The sequence below is a fragment of the Trichosurus vulpecula genome, chromosome 2 (assembly GCF_011100635.1).
Source record: "Trichosurus vulpecula isolate mTriVul1 chromosome 2, mTriVul1.pri, whole genome shotgun sequence".
Lineage (NCBI taxonomy): Eukaryota > Metazoa > Chordata > Mammalia > Diprotodontia > Phalangeridae > Trichosurus > Trichosurus vulpecula.
The window spans coordinates 139,079,735-139,097,324 of record NC_050574.1 but is presented as its reverse complement, the minus strand read 5'-3'; the positions used below and the strand labels follow the sequence as shown (position 1 = coordinate 139,097,324).

General features: G+C 37.1%; 1 protein-coding gene across 1 annotated transcript in view; it reads left to right on the top strand.

Moving 5' to 3' along the window:
- ATM (ATM serine/threonine kinase) overlaps window positions 1-17,590 on the top strand; it is a 122,222-nt gene that overhangs the window by 12,932 nt on the left and 91,700 nt on the right. The window contains exons 6-13 of the mRNA XM_036743435.1: window positions 1,663-1,828; window positions 4,833-5,071; window positions 8,396-8,559; window positions 9,307-9,473; window positions 11,014-11,385; window positions 11,892-12,086; window positions 14,576-14,671; window positions 14,886-15,111. Of these exons, the coding sequence (XP_036599330.1) occupies window positions 1,663-1,828; window positions 4,833-5,071; window positions 8,396-8,559; window positions 9,307-9,473; window positions 11,014-11,385; window positions 11,892-12,086; window positions 14,576-14,671; window positions 14,886-15,111 (1,625 nt within the window). The remainder of the gene's footprint in view (window positions 1-1,662; window positions 1,829-4,832; window positions 5,072-8,395; window positions 8,560-9,306; window positions 9,474-11,013; window positions 11,386-11,891; window positions 12,087-14,575; window positions 14,672-14,885; window positions 15,112-17,590) is intronic.

The window sequence follows — 17,590 nt, the reverse complement described above, 5'->3', positions numbered from 1 at the left end:
TTTCATTAGGGTAGGGTTTAGAGAGTTGCTTGGAGCACTCAGAAATGAAGTGATTTGCCTAGGGTTACACTGCTAGAATTTGTCTGGAGTGACCTTAAACTTCGTCTTGTCTCCAAGGTCAGCGCTATCTCTTGCTTTTATTACAGCCTCTCTACCATGAACATATTTTACTCTTTTTAACTCAGTTCCTTAATATGGAACCTAGGTATCCTATTACCTGCTTCTGTCTCTTGTAGGAATGAATGTTGTTGAAATAAATAATACATATGAAAATAGAATTCTGAGAAAAGGAAGGTAAGGCTGCTAGATAGGGATGAATTTTCTGCTTCAACCACCGTAAAAGATGGCCTGTTATCTACGTGAATATATTTATTTTCTCTTTGATGTCACAAAAATTTATGGATTTTCTGGTCATTTATATGTAAAGAATACTGATTTACTTGATTTATTGATTTATGTGTAAGGGAGACTGATACATGTTCTTTTTCTTTTAAAATACATTTTTATTGATCTGCTTTTTTATTACCTGCATTTCTCAGTGTATTGTCCCTTTATTATTCTAGAGAGCCAGCTTTTTTTATGGCAAATAAAAAAAGGAAATAATACAAAAAGAAAATTAAGAAAAATTCTGCAGAATTAATGCAGTGAAAAAGTTTGACACTCATGTAGGGTTCTACACCTGTAGTTTCCCTCTCAGCTGTAAAGAATGGGAGGGGCATGTGTTCAAATGTCTTTTCTGTGGGGCTATGCTTGATCATTATAGTTGCATAACATTTGGTTTTCATTCTTTTGTTGTTATAGGATATTGATTGTTTTGTTGTATATTGTTTTACTGGTTCTGCATATTTCTTTTCATATAAATCTTTCTATGTGATTATATTTATCATTTCTTACTGAAGAGTATGCAGGTACCACAACTGATTTAGATATCCCCTAATCACGGAGCATCTATTCTGTTTCCAGTTCTCTGCTTCTTTGAAAAAAGTGCTACTGTAAATTTTTTGGTTTCTGTGGGGCTTTTCTTTTTGTCATTGACCCTCTCATTGTATATGCTTAGGGGTGGATTCTCTAATTTCAAAAACATGGACATTTTAGTCACATTTTTAATGTGATTCCAAATTGCTTTCCAGAATGATTGGATCAGTTCACAACTCTACCATCAGTGCATTAGTGTGCCTGTCTTTCCACAGCCACTCTACCATTGACTAGTCCCACATAGCAATAAATTATACTAAAAAACAAATGTCATTCAGTTTTTGCAAAAGATATGCTCTTTTTGGTATCTGAAGTCATATACCATTAAACCCCAATTTCCTGGCTTTCGAACTTAGAAGCAGTGATCAAGTCCTGTAAACAAATTTTTTGGTATCTATATTGAGTTCAACCAACATTTATTGAATACCATATGCATAATTTTTTCAATAATATTTTAATAGAAATGTCAGAACAGCATTGTTATGGGTCAATGCTTTAATTATAACATGTACTTTACAAAATTATTAGCTTATCTATAGTACTTATATTTTGCAAGTAGTGGAACTTTTTGATTCACTTAAAACATTTAACATTATAAGTTAAAAGAAATACTTTAAAATAGATTGAAAAGAAATTAGTCTTGTAACTAATTTTGATCTTTCTTTCTTTTCTTTTTTTTTTTTTTAGAACTTCTGGCCCTATATTGTACAATGTATCTCAAGCCATCTAAAGATATTAATAGAGTTTTAGTGGCTAGAATAATTCAAACTGTAACCAGAGGATGCTGTTCCCAGACAGATGGAGTAAATTTAAAGTTTTTTGAATTTTTTTCAAAGGCAATGCAGTGTGCAAGGTAATTTTTACTGATTTTGGTATTTAAAGCTCTTAATTTATTTGCCTTAAATGAAGATCTGACCATGTCTCTCCTCTGCTTAGTAAACTCTATGCCTTCCTGTTGCCTCTAGATTCAAATATAAACTCCTCTCTTTGGCTTTATTTAAAAAAGGCTTTCACAGCCTTGCTCCAGCTTGTTTTTGCAGCCTCATTGGTCATTATGTCTCCTCCTGCACCCTGTGATCCAGGCAAACTGTACTTCTCTGTTTTCCTCCCTCACAGCCTTACTTCTCTGGTCTTTGTGCCTTGGTTCTGGCTGTCTTTCCTCCCATCTTTGAATGTACTTCCTCCGTTCTCACGTCTTCCATCCTTTAAGATGAAGCTTAAGCACCAGCTTGAAGTAGGAAGCCTTTCCTGGGGCTCTGCTTCTCAGGCTACCTTGTAGCTAACCACTTAGTCTTTGTTTCTCCTGACTTTCTTTACATTTATTCTCTGTATATTTATATACTTCTTGTCTCCCCCATTTGAGCCTTGTGTGTAGGGATTATTTATTTTATTTATATCCACAACACACAGTACAGTGTCTCACACATAGTAGGTGTTTGATAATTCCCTAATAATTGATTGATTCTTAACCATGCCCTTTCCTACCTTTCCTGTATTTTTATATTTCATTCCCTTCCACATATTTTGTGATTTTTCCACATTGCTTTGTTTGCTGTTCTTTGCACATAGCATCTGTTTCCCTTCTTAGTGCTTTTGAACTTACTCTTCTTCATTCCTGGAACATTCTTTCTCACTTCTGCTTCTTGATGTTCCTGGATTCTTGTGAGTCTTAGATCCGATTTTTACCTTTTGAGAGAGACCTTACCTGATTGCCTCCCATCTTCAAATGCCATCCCCTCCAAGGTTACCTCTCATTTATTCTTTGTATATCTTGTTCCATCCCCTGACTCACTTCCTAAAGAGGCCTATTCACTGAATGGGCATTACTTCACTCTACGTGAGTACATGAAAAGGCCTTAGCCTAAAAGGGTCTCCCATTGCATCCTGGGTCATCTCTAGTCATCCTGTTGAATATCAGGTCACTGGATCCAGAGGGCTCTGGGGGAGAAAGTGAGGCTAGTGACCTTGTACAGCCCTCCCTCACTCAAATCCAAGTCAACTGCAAGTCATGTCGTCATCTCCCTATGTCATGATCCTCTTCAGAAATGAAGGACAAACACAACAACAAATGTTTATCTTGTACGTGCCTAGTTCTTTACAGGTTGTATCTTCCATTCAAATGTGAGTTCCTTGAGGCTGGGCATGAATTTTAATCTTTCTTTGAATACCCAGTGATTTGCACAGTGCTAGGCACATGGGGATTGATTAATAAATGCTTTTTGATTGATTTAATTTTTTTCATTTAAAAAAATTAATCTAGATTAAAACAGATCTTGTGTTATATTCAGTAAGTTAAAAAGTTATCTTTTTTGAGGCAAACTATTTGCTCTTTTTTTTTTCTCTTCTTTTTTGGTTTTGTTTCTTCTCTCTCATGATTCATTCCATTGGTCATAATTCTTCTTTGCAACTTGACTATCGTGTAAATGAGTTCAGTGCAAAAGTTTATGTAGAATCTATATCAGACTGCATGCCATCTTGGGGGGCGGGGGTAAGGGGAGGGAAGGGAAGAAAATTTGAAACTCAAGAACATGTAGAACTTAGCATTGTAAACTAAAAATAAAAAATCTTATTAAAAAAAAAAAAGTTATCTTTTGATAGTATGAACTTATCATAGTCTGAGAACCAAATTGAAGAGGCAGTGGGGTTTACTATAGAGATTCTCAGTTGGGTTGCAATATTTAGTAGCTGACTTCTTGTGTTGGGGAAGTGCTTTCCCCTCTGGAGATAAGAATTCCACTTGTAGTAGTCAGTCAGAAGGCATTTATTAAGTACCCGTGTGTGTTAGGCACTTTTCTAAGACTTTGGTGATAGCAAGACAAAACTGAACTGGTTTTTGCCCTTGAGGAGCTTCAAATCTAGCAAAGGGAGAAGACATGTTTACATGTGGGTATACATAGAAAGAATACCATCTTTATAGATACGGGTAATTGTAGCAGGATGGCGTGAGCAACTGCAAGGATCTGGAAAACCTTCACATAGAAGGTGGCACTTAAGTTTATTGAGCAGGAAATAATACAGTCAGACCCACACTCTGGGAACATCCCTTCATTGACTGTAGATGGATTGGAATGGGGCAGGACTTGATTCAGAAGATTGATTAGGAGGCTTTTGCTATAGATATGTGGGGTAAGGGAGAGTGAAGTTTCAAATGAAGGTGACTGGAAGGGTGATGGTGCCCTTGACACAAACTGAGGCAGAAGTCCCAAAGTTTTTGCTTTTTACAGCCCAGTAGTAGATGCTGTGGACTGTACAAACAAGTATAAGATATAGACCTTGCTCTCAAGTAGCTTATAGTGTAGTTGGGCAGATTAGACTTGACATATCAAAAAGCAGATAATGAAATACAGAACAATCAAATTCGAATTGGCATGGAAGAAATAGATTAGGAATGAGGGTGACACTGGGCAAAAGTAGATACCAGGAAAAAAATCAAGAGAGTTTATATGAAATGCTTTGGAAATGAAAGTAACGTGTGTTAAAAAATATAAGTGGATAACTATGACTGGACACTATTTTGGTTAAGAAAAACTAAGAAGAGTGAGCCCTTTGTATACATTTGTTATGGGTATACAGAGCCATTTGAACACATGGGGTTCATTAATCAGCAAGCATTTATTAAATGCTTCCGGTGAGCTGTACACTGTGAGGCATTGGAACTGCAAAGACACAAAATGAAACAGTCCCTGCCCTTGGGCAGCTTATTTTCTTCAGCTGAGATGCTAGAAATTTAAATAAATGTTGGGCATTTCCATCTTTGTGTAATTTATTAATTGTCTTCAAGTTGATTGTATAAATACCAAAAACCCGTATGTTTTTCTTTTTGTATAATAACTAATGCTTGGTTTCTTATGTTGTAGGCAGGAAAAAAGCTCTGCAGGCTTGAATCATATTCTGGCTGCCCTTAATATCTTTCTCAAGGTCTTTGCTGTGAATTTTCGTATGCGAGTTTGTAAATTAGGAGAAGAAATCCTTCCTACTGTGCTTTACATATGGTCTCAACAAAGACCAAATGATTCTTTGAAGGATGTAATTATTGAATTATTTCATCTGCAAGTTCGTGTTCATCACCCAAAAGGAGCCAAAACCCAAGACAAAGGTATATGAATACTTTTTGTTATTATTTTTAATTTGCTTACTCATTAAACTATTTAGATCTAATTAGGTCTAATTCGAAAAAAAAGACTGTGACCTTTTCCAGTTTGTCACTAACAGCTGTTGCCTAGTTGAGAGCACCTCTGAGGATTGGATTATTAAGGTTAATGCTGATGCCAACATGTGTCCCTAGCTTCTTTTATCTGCTTGATATTTATCAATGGATATTTTTGTCAGAATCATAAGGTTTCATTCTGTGTTTTATCATCTAATTAATAGACATTAATAAATGTCAGCTGTGTACCTAGCATAGTGCTAGGCACTATGAGGGCTTAATAAATAAAAGACACTGTGTCTATAAAATCTAGTTGGAAAAATACAAATAACATATATGGAACAAGTAAAGAAGAATAAAAGACAATATACAATTAAATTTTGAGTAGTGTATAATATACTATAAATGCTAATAATTCAATGAAGGGAGAGATTACATACTTCTTATAGAAGGTAGAACCTGGGTGATATCTACAAGGAGTTTTAACTAGAAAGATATTTAACATTTGGATAAGCAGAAAAAAAAGGACATGAGCAAAGCCACAGCAGTGGGATTTGTCGCCCACCTAATATTAGTGGGAGACAGAACTTGTCTTTTGAGTGGTAGGTTGATATTTTGAAGAAGTAGGCGTTAAAAAGTTGGCTAGGTTAAGCAGAGCCAAATTACAGAGGGCTTTGAAAGCTGCACAGAGTAGGTGACAGTTCATAAGCAAAAGTGAGATATTAGAGATTCTTAATCAGGGGAGTGACTTGGCAAAACAGGTGCTGTAAGTCCTATGAAAGTCCTGTGTCTGGTTTGGAGAGAAGATGGACCAAAGGTAGTAACTGAGATGTGAAATGATGCGAGCCAGCCTGGGTGGAAATAAAGGGAATATTCTCAAGTAAGAATTGATGGCAGAGAGATAGAGCCAAGATGTTGGAGTAACAGAAAATACCATGAACTCTTCCCCAAAATTTCCAAACAGGTGAAGAAAAAAGATTACACTAGGGATGGGGAACCTGTGGCCTTGAGGCTACATGTGGCCCTCTAGCTCCTCAAGTGTGGCCATTTGACTGAATCCAAACTTCACAGAATAAATTCCCTTAATAACACAATTTGTTCTGTACAACTTGGACTCAGTCAAAAGGCTGCACCTAAGGACCTAGAAGACCACATGTGGCCTTGAGGCCACATGTTCCCCACCCCTGGACTAGACCTAGTCCCAATGGGGAAATTTTTTAAAAATTTATTTATTTTTAGTTTACAATATTCAGTTCCACAAGCTTTTGAGTTCCAAGTTTCTTCCCCCTCCCCACGATGGCATGCGACCTAATATAGCCTCTACATATACATTCATATTAAACATTTTCACATTCGTCATGTTGTAAAGAAGAATTATAGCCAACGGAACGGGCCATGAGAAAGAAGAAACAAAACAGAACAAAAAAGAAAGCGCAAATAGTATGCCTCGATCTGCATTCAGACTCTGTAATTCTTTCTCTGGATATGGATAGCACTTTCCACCATGAGCCCCTTGGAGTTGTCCTAGAACTTTGCATTGCTGAGAAAAGCCAAGTCTATCCAAGTCACACAATATGGCTGTAATTGTGTACAATGTTCTTCTGGTTCTGCCTAATGGGGAATTTTAAGAAAAGTCACAGTAAGTTATTTTTCCATCCCACTTTGTTACAGGGAAATAGAAAGAGAAACCTGTGGACACTGAGGCAGGGGATCTGTCCAGGAGCAGTTGTATGGAGCACTCCACTGCCCAGAGAGAGGCTGGGCACCATAGCAAGAGGAGGTCTCAGATGCATGTCTCATCACTGCAGTGGAAGTAGCTGCCATACACAGCTTTGTTGCCCATACCCAGTTCTAGGTTACAGATCCAGGGTGGACTGAGGAGAGGCAGGGTGATGACAGTTGCTAGCCTTAGGCAGTGTTACTGAGAGTAGAGCAAGTTTAGGCAAGGGGTTGCAGTGTGGTTCCAACCCCAGGAGCAGAGTGGAGCCTCAGTTCTAGCTTCTAGCGCAGTCTGAAGTTTGTAGAGGAACAAGCTGGTCAGATTCTCAGACCTAAGGGGAGGAAGCCTACATTTCTATCATACTGAACCAGCAGAGCTCTTAGCTGACTGATAGGGACTGAGACCAGCAGCAAGTCTAATGTTGCTCAGAACCATAATCAGGTCAGGAACCTAAAACTAAGTGGGCAGCAGTCAGAGTTTGCCTTGGATCAGACTACTTTGGAAGCACTTTAAGCTGCCAGGTTCTCAGCCAGAGCTGACCCTGCCATCTTGGAAGAACATAACCCTTACTACCTAACAACCAGAGAGACCAGCTCAGGCTTTCTCTCCAGAACTGCTCAGAGCCTGGGCCTAACAACAAAAATAATAAGTAAGAATTGACCTAGTGCCTGCCATAAGCCAGGTACCGTGCTAAGGACTTTACAAATATTATCTCATTTGGTGCTCTTACCCTTGGGAGGTAGGTGCTGTTATTCCTATTTTATAGTGGAGGAAAACTGAGGGAGACAGTCATTAAGTGACTTGCCCAGGGTCACACAACCAGTAAATATCTGAGGTTACATTTGAACTCAGGTCTTCCTGACTCCGGGCCAAGTGCTCTGTGCACTCTGGCGCCACTTAACTTCTAGCTTCAGACATTAAGTCTGAAGTCAGAAAATGGGCTAGAAAAATGAGCAAAGTGAAAAAAAAGAATCTCACCATAAAAAGTCATTAGCTGTTAGCTCAAGCCCAGGTAACCCTTGGAATTTTTAAGTCTAGGAGACTAGGCTATAGTGCCATTGATTAACTTCAGTTCAGCAACCATGTATTGAGCCTCTGCTGTGCACCAGGCACTATAGTAAGTGCTAGGGATACAAAGGCACAGAGAAGTGATGTTAGCAAAGGGACCTATTGGTGGAATTTGATTAATTGATCTCAGTTGAGGAAGGTAATTACTTTAAGATTGGACATGTTGAGGTGACGGTAGTATATTCAGGAAATAATCATTTTGAAGTAGATAGCATTTACATAATGTTTTTGAAGTTTTCAAAGCACTTTACAAATATTTCGTTTCATCCTCACAACAACTCTGAGAGATAGGCGATAGAAAAGTCAAGGTTGGAAATGAAGATGTCAGAGTCCCTTGTCTATCTTTCTCTATGTATATAGCAACATAGATATATATGCATACATACACACTCATATATGTATGTTTACATGTATTGATACATTTTTAGTTGGCAGTTGAAAATTGGAACTAAGTAGAAGCTATATTTTTATATTTTTGTAAATAGGAGCTTATGAATCAGCAAAATGGCAAAGTATCTTATACAGCTTATATGATCTACTGTTGAATGAGATAAGTCATATAGGAAGCAGAGGAAAATATTCTTCTGGATGTCGAAATATTGCTGTGAAGGAAAATTTGGTGGAATTAATGGCAGATGTTTGTCACCAGGTATAGTAGCTCTTACTATATATGCCTTTTTTGTCCATAATGTTCCCTGTTAATTTTCCACCATATTTTCACCTGTATTTTTGTGAGAAAGAGACATAAAATTATTCTCAGTGTGTTGTTTCATGTTTCCTTCATTTATTCAGCATGTCTCGAATAGCTGATATTTTCTTTATAATAACTTCTTTCTAAGTGTTCATTAGGTAGTGATTCTAAGCTGTTCTTTTCCCGGTTCAGCTCAGTAAACAGTTTGAAGGCTTCCTATTGGCATTTATACTATGCTGTTTTCCAAGAATATAGTCTTTAAGAGACAAGGTATTTTTAACTTTGCTTTCCATGTAGAAGTTTTTGTTAAAAGCATGCATCAGCATTCTGTGGAGAAGTGTAACTGCTATTAAGAATTTTCTTGATTTTTAAATTTATTCCCTGAAAAACTTTGGCATTTTGCTCTATTAGAGATATTTTTTGTTAAGGGTTCTTTGGTAATTCTTCACTTTTCTGAGCTTTTCATAGGTATTTTTCAGCATAGTAAAAGTGTAAGATTAAAAATGTTTCTCCCCATTTCAAGATTACTATATATATATTTGAATTATCATGATTAAGTGTTTACTCTTGGCTCATGGTTTCTATTTTTCCTCCATTTGAGAAGACTTTTTTTTTAATTAAACTTCACTTTATTAGCAAGTTTTGTCTAAAAGCTGATGTGAAGAAAAAGTCTATTCTCTTTGTGTGACTTTTCATTTGAAACAGGTCTTCGGTGAAGATACCAGAGTCCTAGAAATCTCTCAGTCTTATACCACTTCAAGAGATTTGGGTAGTGGCAATACACCAAGCAAAAGGAGAAAAATAGAATTAGGTTGGGAGGTTATTAAGGATTACCTTCAAAAGTCGCAGAATGATTTTGACCTTGTGCCATGGTAAAGTACCTTCATGCTTTTTTCTTGTGCACTGTTTTCTTTAGTCCTATGTTTGGTATTATTAATAGTTTTTTTTAAAAGCTAGCCCAATTTCTACAAAATTGCTTTAAAATGTCAGAGTGAGCAATTATAGTCTTGTTGTGAAAGAAAGCCACTTACTAGTCTATAATGCCTAATTTTTTAACTTATTTGTAATGAGTTTATTAGCTCTGCAAACTAAATATAACCAACTGTTGAGTGCAGGGCTAGTCTATCTTTGATTCTTAGAGGAGGTCTTTAGGGTGTAGGTGCGATACTTTTTGTAGTTACCCTTTTAATCTTAATGGTAAAAATAGATAGTTTATAAGTGCCTACTGTGTACTAACTAGGCACTGCTAAAACGCTTTTACATATATCTCATTTGATACAACAACCCTGGGAGGTAGGTGCTATTGTCCCCATTTTATAGATGAGGAAAATGAGTAAACAGAGGTTACTGACTTGCTCAAAGTTACATAGCTATTAAGTACCTAATTGCCTTTTTTTTTTTAACTTGGGTTCTTATATTTCCAACCATCATAATTAGTGTGTAGGTGTCTGAGAAAACATTGTAGATGGGAGAAAAAAAATCTCCTTTTCCAATTATTTTGGTTTTATTTATCTGTGTATACATGGTATCATTCCTGTAAAATGTAAACAACTTGAGTGCAGGGGCGATTGTATTTTTACTTTTATCTTTAACACTTAGTACAGTGCCTTGATATAATAGGCATATAATTAAAGTTTCTTAATTTCATTGAAAAGCATTTCAGAGACCTCAAAGGCCTGAGGTCAGATAAATTGTGGTAATGGACTTGTTACCCTGGGCTTTGATATTTATCCTTCCATTCTGTTTTCTGGGTACTAAATTAGTACTTGAAGGAAAAACAACTTAAAAATTTTTTTTATTTGTAGGGTTATTTCTTGGGAGTTTGGTATAGTGTAGAGAGTGATACAAATGGAATAAGAAGATCTGGTTTCAAATCCCTTGTCTCACATTTATTAGCTGTATGCCATGGACAAGATATTAAACTTCTTAGCTATAATTTCTTTTTCAGGATAATAGGGATAATATTACTTTATTTGTAGGGATGATGTAAGGCCCAAATGAGATTCATTTATTCAACCCATATCCATTAAGCATTGTTCATGTGTCAGGTGTTAGGATGTTAAACTGAAACAGACTGCCCCTCCCTTAAAAGAGCTTATGTTCTTTTTGGTGCAAAAATGTGTATACAGGTAAGTCAACACAACCTATATGCATAATGAATGCAAAGTAATTTGGGCAGATTCAGAGAAGCAGTGGTGAATCTTATCCTTGACTAATTGTGTCTTTCTGTGTGCCTGTTTCCTCATCTATAAAATTATTATTTTGATGCCTACTTCATAGAATTGTGCAGATCAGATGAAATACTCTGTGTGATAGGGTACTTTGTAAAACATGAAGTAATATATGTGTTTGCTATTAGTATTAATAAAAATTTTTTCAAATTTTTCAAGTTAATCATCTTTTCTTTTTAAGGTTACAGATTGCCACACAGTTAATAGCAAAGTATCCTGAAAGTTTTCCTAACAGTGAGCTTGCGCCGTTATTGATGATACTACACCAGCTTCTATCCCAGCAGCGACGAGGGGAACGTATTCCATATGTGTTAAGATGCCTCATTGAACTTGCGTTATGTCAAGGCAAGAAACTGGATCTGGAAATCTCACACAAGTCAGATCTCCTGAAACTCTGGAATAAAATTTGGTCTATTACCTTTCGCAGCATAAGTTCTGAACAAATACAGGCTGAAAACTTCGGCTTACTTGGCTCCATAATTCAAGGAAGTTTGGTTGAGGTTGACAGAGAACTATGGAAGATATTTACAGGATCGGCTTGCAGGCCTTCTTGGTAATAATAGTATATTGCACTACTTCTAAATTTAGGATTTTCTTTTTTGTGGATCTAATATAATATGCTTGTAGTTTCACTTAACAATTTTCTCTTGAAGTTTTCTTTACTTCATGAGTTTTTGTAGTTTGGCCATGAAAAGTCGCTAATACCAAAATACATGTGATTTTGACTTCAGCAGAGGTAAAGAGGGAGTTGCAGAGGTAAAGAATTTCTTCTGACTGTGGGATCCAACCTGTAATTTTTTACTTGTTTACTCAGAGAGTAATTCTCAATCCCGTATATTATTTCTCAAATAATCATTTTATTTTTCCAAGAATAATAAAATCTATTTAATTCATTTACTTACTGGAAATCATGATATATGTTATCGTGGGTCTTACAACTTGCGATAGTTCAAAACCAAGATATGACAGGTTTAAGTAACTTGCCAAGGAATATATTTATATTTTAATGTGTAATGATTGCATTTTCCTTAACATAAGTTGTCCCCTTTTTTTTTTAAGTCCTGCAGTATGTTGTTTGTCATTAGCCTTGACCTCCTGCATAGTTCCAGAGATGTCAAAAGTAGGAATGGATCAGAGTTTTTGTGAAATAAATCAAGGTTACTCATTAAAAGAGTTGATTATGAAGTGGCTGCTGTTCTATCAGTTAGAAGATGACATGGAAGAAAGTACAGAACTCCCTCCAGTTCTTTGCAGGTAATTTCTTTTAAATAGAAAGCTACATTACGTTTTATCTTAACATTAATAGGCATATTGTTCTGTGATAACCATAAGCCTTAGAAGTAAGAGTAAAGAAGTAAAGAATAAGTAAGCTGTTACCATTGAACAGCAAGCATTTTAAAGTGCCTACTATGTGTTAGATGCTGGGGATGCAGAGACAAAATTTTAAAAGTCCTTACCCTCAAGGAACTCATATTATTCTATTGGGACAGACAACATGTACATTCAGAATAAGAATATTCAAAATAAACAAGTTAAATTTTGAGGGATAAGGAAACTGGCAGTTGAGGGAATGAAGAACAGTGTCATGAAGATGACATTAGAGCAGAGTCTGGGGAAAAACTAACCATGGCATTCTAAGAAGTGGCTGTGCAGAGGTGATGCAGTCCAGATGTGGGGTAGAGAGGAATGGCAGCCATGGCAAAAATGTGCAGATGGGAGTTGGAATGTGTGAAGAATAGTTTGGCTGGACCACAGAATGTAGAAAGTGAAGTAATGTATGATAAAGCTGGAAAAATAAGTTGGGCCCAGATTGTAAAGGGCTTTAAAAGTTAAACTGAAGAGTTTACACTTGATGTTAAAGGCAATAGAGAGTCACTGGGGTTTGTTGAATAGCGAAGTGACATGATCATTTAAGAAAACTGTATTTTCAGTTTGGGGGGAGCCGGTGTTTGGAACAAAGAGAGATTCAAGGCAAGGAGGCCAATTAGCTTATTGCACTAGTCCTGAGTTGGAGGTGCGGAGGGCTTGAACTTCAGGTTAGGATGGTGATTTTAAGAATAGATAAAAAGGAAAGAAAGATGTTGCTGAGATAGGAACAACAATATGTGGTAGCTGAGTGGCTTTGTGGGGAGAAGGAGAGGTAGTAGACAAGATGATGTTAAGGTTGCAAACCTGGGTAACTGAGAGGATGGTGATGTCTTCCACAAAAATAGGGAAATTTGCAAGAGCAGTGAGTTCTGGGGAAATTGGATGATTTTAGTTAGACATATTGAGTTGTGAGATGTCTTTGAGATATCCAATTTGAAACATTTAGTAGACAGAGATGTATGATGGGAGCTCAAGAGAGAGCTTAGAGCAGGGTATATATAGGGTTGGAGTCATCTCTATAGAAGTAATAAATTAAGTAAATTTAATCAAATTATATGTATTTATATCTATTATATTATTGTATTATATATTGCATATGTTATATATAATATATAAAATAAAAAATAAATTGATTAAATGAAATGTGATAATTACTATCCAGGGATAATGTTTGAAAGTCTTGTCTTGAACTTGAATATGCATTTATTCATAGTAGGCACTACTTACTATGTTTTAAGATTGTATTAGGCAATAGTGATGCAGAGTTGTAAATGAAAAACAATCAAGGTGCTTACATTCTATGGGGGAAATAACATGCCTACAGAAGGGTACATACAAAATATTATCATAGAAATGCACTAATGACAGAAGGGAGGGCTGACTGGGGAACGGGGCAACCAGAATATACGCCATCTTGGAGTGGGGGGGAGGGTAGAAATGGGGAGAAAATTTGCAATTCAAACTCTTGTGCAAATCACTGCTGAAAACTAAATATATTAAATAAAAAAAAGGAAAAAAAAGAAATGCACTAATAACTAAGGGGAATCAGAATAGGTCCCCAAGTGATGGCGTTTGGGCCTTGAAAGAAGCTAGGAATTTTAAGAGGTACAAGTGGCAGTTAGTTAGGTCTTTGCTTTTGGCATCTCAAATTCATTATGTCCAAAATATAATCCATTATGCTTTCTCCCTTCCCTTCCCTACCCTACCCCTATCCTGTTCTCAACTGTCATATTTCTTCTCAGGATACCACCATCAGATCAATTTCTTGGAGTCATCCTTAATTTTTCACTCTTTCACATCTCCCCACCCATATTTAATTAATATCTAATCTTGTAAATTCTACCTCTACAGCATTCTTTATATCTGTACCCTTCTCTTGACTCACAGTGCCATAATTTTAATTCAGGTCCTCACTGTTTCTTGCCTAGACTCTGGAAATAGTCTCATAATTGGTTTCCCTTCCTCCCATTTTTCTCCTCTCCAGCCCTTCCTCCATTCAACTGCCAACTTGATATTCCTAAAACACAGGTGTGATGATGTCTTTCCCAGCTCTGTTCAGGAAGCTCCAGAGGCCTCCTGTTGTCTTGAGGCTAACATACAAATTGCTGTCTCTGCTTGGCATTTATGGTCTTTTACATTATGTATGGCCTCAGCCTATCTTTCTATACTTGCTGTGCATCATTTCTCTTCAGAGACTTGATATAACAAAACTGGCTTTCTAGCTGTTCTTTTACACCACACTTTCCTTTTTCTTATTTTATATTTCATGCCTGGATTTCTTAATTTCTCCTTTGCATACATAGAGGCAGGAATTCTTTTAATGTAGTTGTTTAAGTGTACTTATTAAACCCAAGTAAAAATTTTCTTCTCCACAGTGATTTTCCTCATCTAGCCCTGGAGTCAATTCTTGTGAGTCTCACCATGAAGCACTGTAAAGGGGCAATGGATTTTTTCCAGAGTGTGTCTGAATGGTATGTAAGTTGAGAAATTTCTGTGTTGCCTAGAACAGAATTCGAGTGTGATTTGAACTGCCTCTTATTAAATTTAAAGTCATTTATTGAGCGCTTCCCACCTGTGGAGATTTTCCTTGCTATTAGGTGATAGAGATCTATATGACTTTGGTATTGAAAATTCTGTTCTTATATGATAGTCTGACCATAAAACTAAGGCCTTATTTTCTTACAGCAAGCAGCAGCAGAAAGGCAAAGTGGAGGCGACATTCTTAGAAGTAGAAGAGCTATACCTTCAGACAACTTTTGACCAGATGGATTTTTGTACTAGTAGAATGGATGGTACCCCTGAAAAAATCCAGGCTAGTGCTGGACTTTCTATCCATCAGAATCTAAAAGAAACACTGGATCGCTATCTTCTGGGATTGTCTGAACAGCTTCTAAATAATTATTCTTTTGAGGTGAGATTTAAAGATAAATTTAAATCTGCAACTTTGACCAATGATATTTTTTTCCATACTAGGGGCACTGAGTGGGAAAGGCTGGAGAGGAAAGAATCAGTGGTATAAGAAAATGCTATCTTTAGAGGAAAGAAAATGCAGCCGAGGGGGGCACAGAGGCTAGCAAGTATTAAGTTACACTTGTGTTGTGCTAGACTGTTTGACAATCACACGATCTCTGAGTTAGAAATTATTTAATCCAACTGGTATCTGAACAGAGATCTGCTTTGCAGCATTAAAATGGTCATTCAGGCTCTGCTCTTGAGGCAGCTTCTTTTACTTCTGGACAACTCCAATTATTAGGAAGTATTTCCTAGTATCAGTGCAGAATTCATCTCTTCAGTTTCTACCCATTTTCCCTAACTCTGCCTTTTTCTGTATCACAACCATTTAGGGCTTTGAAGATTAATAGTGATGATGATAATGATGATGATGATAAGAAGAGTAGCCAACAATTATATAGTACTTAAAAATTTTCAGAACACTTTTACATTTGTTATTTTCTTTGGTGTGTGAAGTCCCTAAATTCAAGTAGTCTTTTGGGGAAAAAAGGTGTGCAGCCTTTCCAGACTTTTGATTGACAGAGTGGCATAATCAAAGTGATGTTTTATAAAGATTAATATGGTGGCAGGAGGCATGAATGAATGAAAAAGCATTTATTAAGTACTTACTATGGAGAAAGCACTATATTGAGTGTCTGGAGTACAAACAGAAAAGCAAGATGGTTCCTGTTTTGGGGCATATTCTTTTGGGGGAGACAGCACATAGAGGAGGTTTTAGTTGCAAATCACATGGAAAAGTTCAGTGGACCTTTAGGAAACAGTGGCAAAACAGATGTTAATGCATATTTTTAAGTGTCAATTCCATTGATTAAAACCATGTCTACTCATGATGTTGAACCATCTGACCATTGTAGGGAGGAGATATGTGGACAACTACATCCTCCCTCCACCTCCAACCCCTTTCCAACTTACCATGTAATCATTTTGGATATACTTATTTATGTACATGTTGTCATCTCCAATAGAATGTAAGTTCCCTGAGGTTGGAATTGTTTCATTTTTGTATTTATATTCTCAATGACAAGCACAATGACTGGCACATAGTGGGTTCTTAGTAACTATTTGTTGATTGATAATGGCAAAGCAAAAATAGAAATTTAAGGTGGAAAAAGGTACTGAATTGGAAGGAAGGGTCAGGTGTATTCATGGGAACCTAAAGAGTTATGTTTTTAAGAGAATTCTGAAACCTGATTGGAGAAATAATTTCTCATGTCTCTTCATCTTTGTTACATAAAATCTGCAGACCACCACTCAGTACCAGGGAACAGAGAAAGAGGCAGAAGGAAGAATAGCAGAACACTTCAGGAGTAATATGCCTGCCTCCTCATTCTTACGACTCAGAAAGCCTAAGAAAAATGAGCTCATAAAGACCCTGCACTTGACCACTTACATTTCTTTATCATGTAGTCCAGTTTCTAAATTCTGTTTTATTTTAATTAAAAATTATTAGGGTCTTGACCAGCCAGTTGCCCTATCTCAGTATGCAATGATGAGGCGGGAGCAACGATGGTTATAACTCCAATTTATTGGAAGCCATTATCCATATTTATAGGTTTTTGCACTACGTAAGCAGAAGCAGGTGTTCAAGGGGTAAAGGGATGAGAGCATGGGAAGATCGATATCTGGTGGGAAGAATCTGGATTATTGTAAACTATGTTGCCTACAAGCATATGGGAAAAACTAGGGCTGTGGTAAGGTGGTTTCCATAGGAGTATGGGAACAGGAGGGGAGTGCTATTCTACAGTAACAGGGAAGGCTGGGAACAGAAGGGGAGTGCTGTTTCTACAGTATCTAAAGAGGCCTGGGAAGGCTCGGGCAGGATACAAACTGATTATCAGAACTGTATGAGCTATGTGAGGCACGGGGCAGGATGCCCTTGTAAAGTATCAAAGAAGTTCCCATTAATTAAAGCATGTTTGTGTTAGGCACTGGTTCAAGAGCGTTAGGTAGTGGCCAGCTGTGTTCCTCCTACTGGGCTTGTGAGTCCTTGGTGGATGGACTCTGCCTGCATGAGAAAGGATGGCTATCAGAGCAAGAGGGGGGTGCTGTTAAGGGGGGCTGTTAGGGACGGAAGTCTTTCCTCCGGGCGCCTACCGTTCCAACTCCTACCAAGCCTGTCTGGTTATTAGCCAGGAAACAGGCCAAGTGCTAGGGTCCGAGCAGCCCCGGGGACGGCACTAACTCCCTACAAAAAATAACTCATCAATACTACAATAACTTTAAGAGAAGAGAATTTTTGATAATTGTTTTGTTCATTCCATAATCACTTCAGTGCCTTTTACACTAAGGCGCACGCGCGCGCACACACACACACACACGCACACACACGCACACACACACCCACACCCCGCCCCCTTCTGATGTTCTTTGTGCTGCTT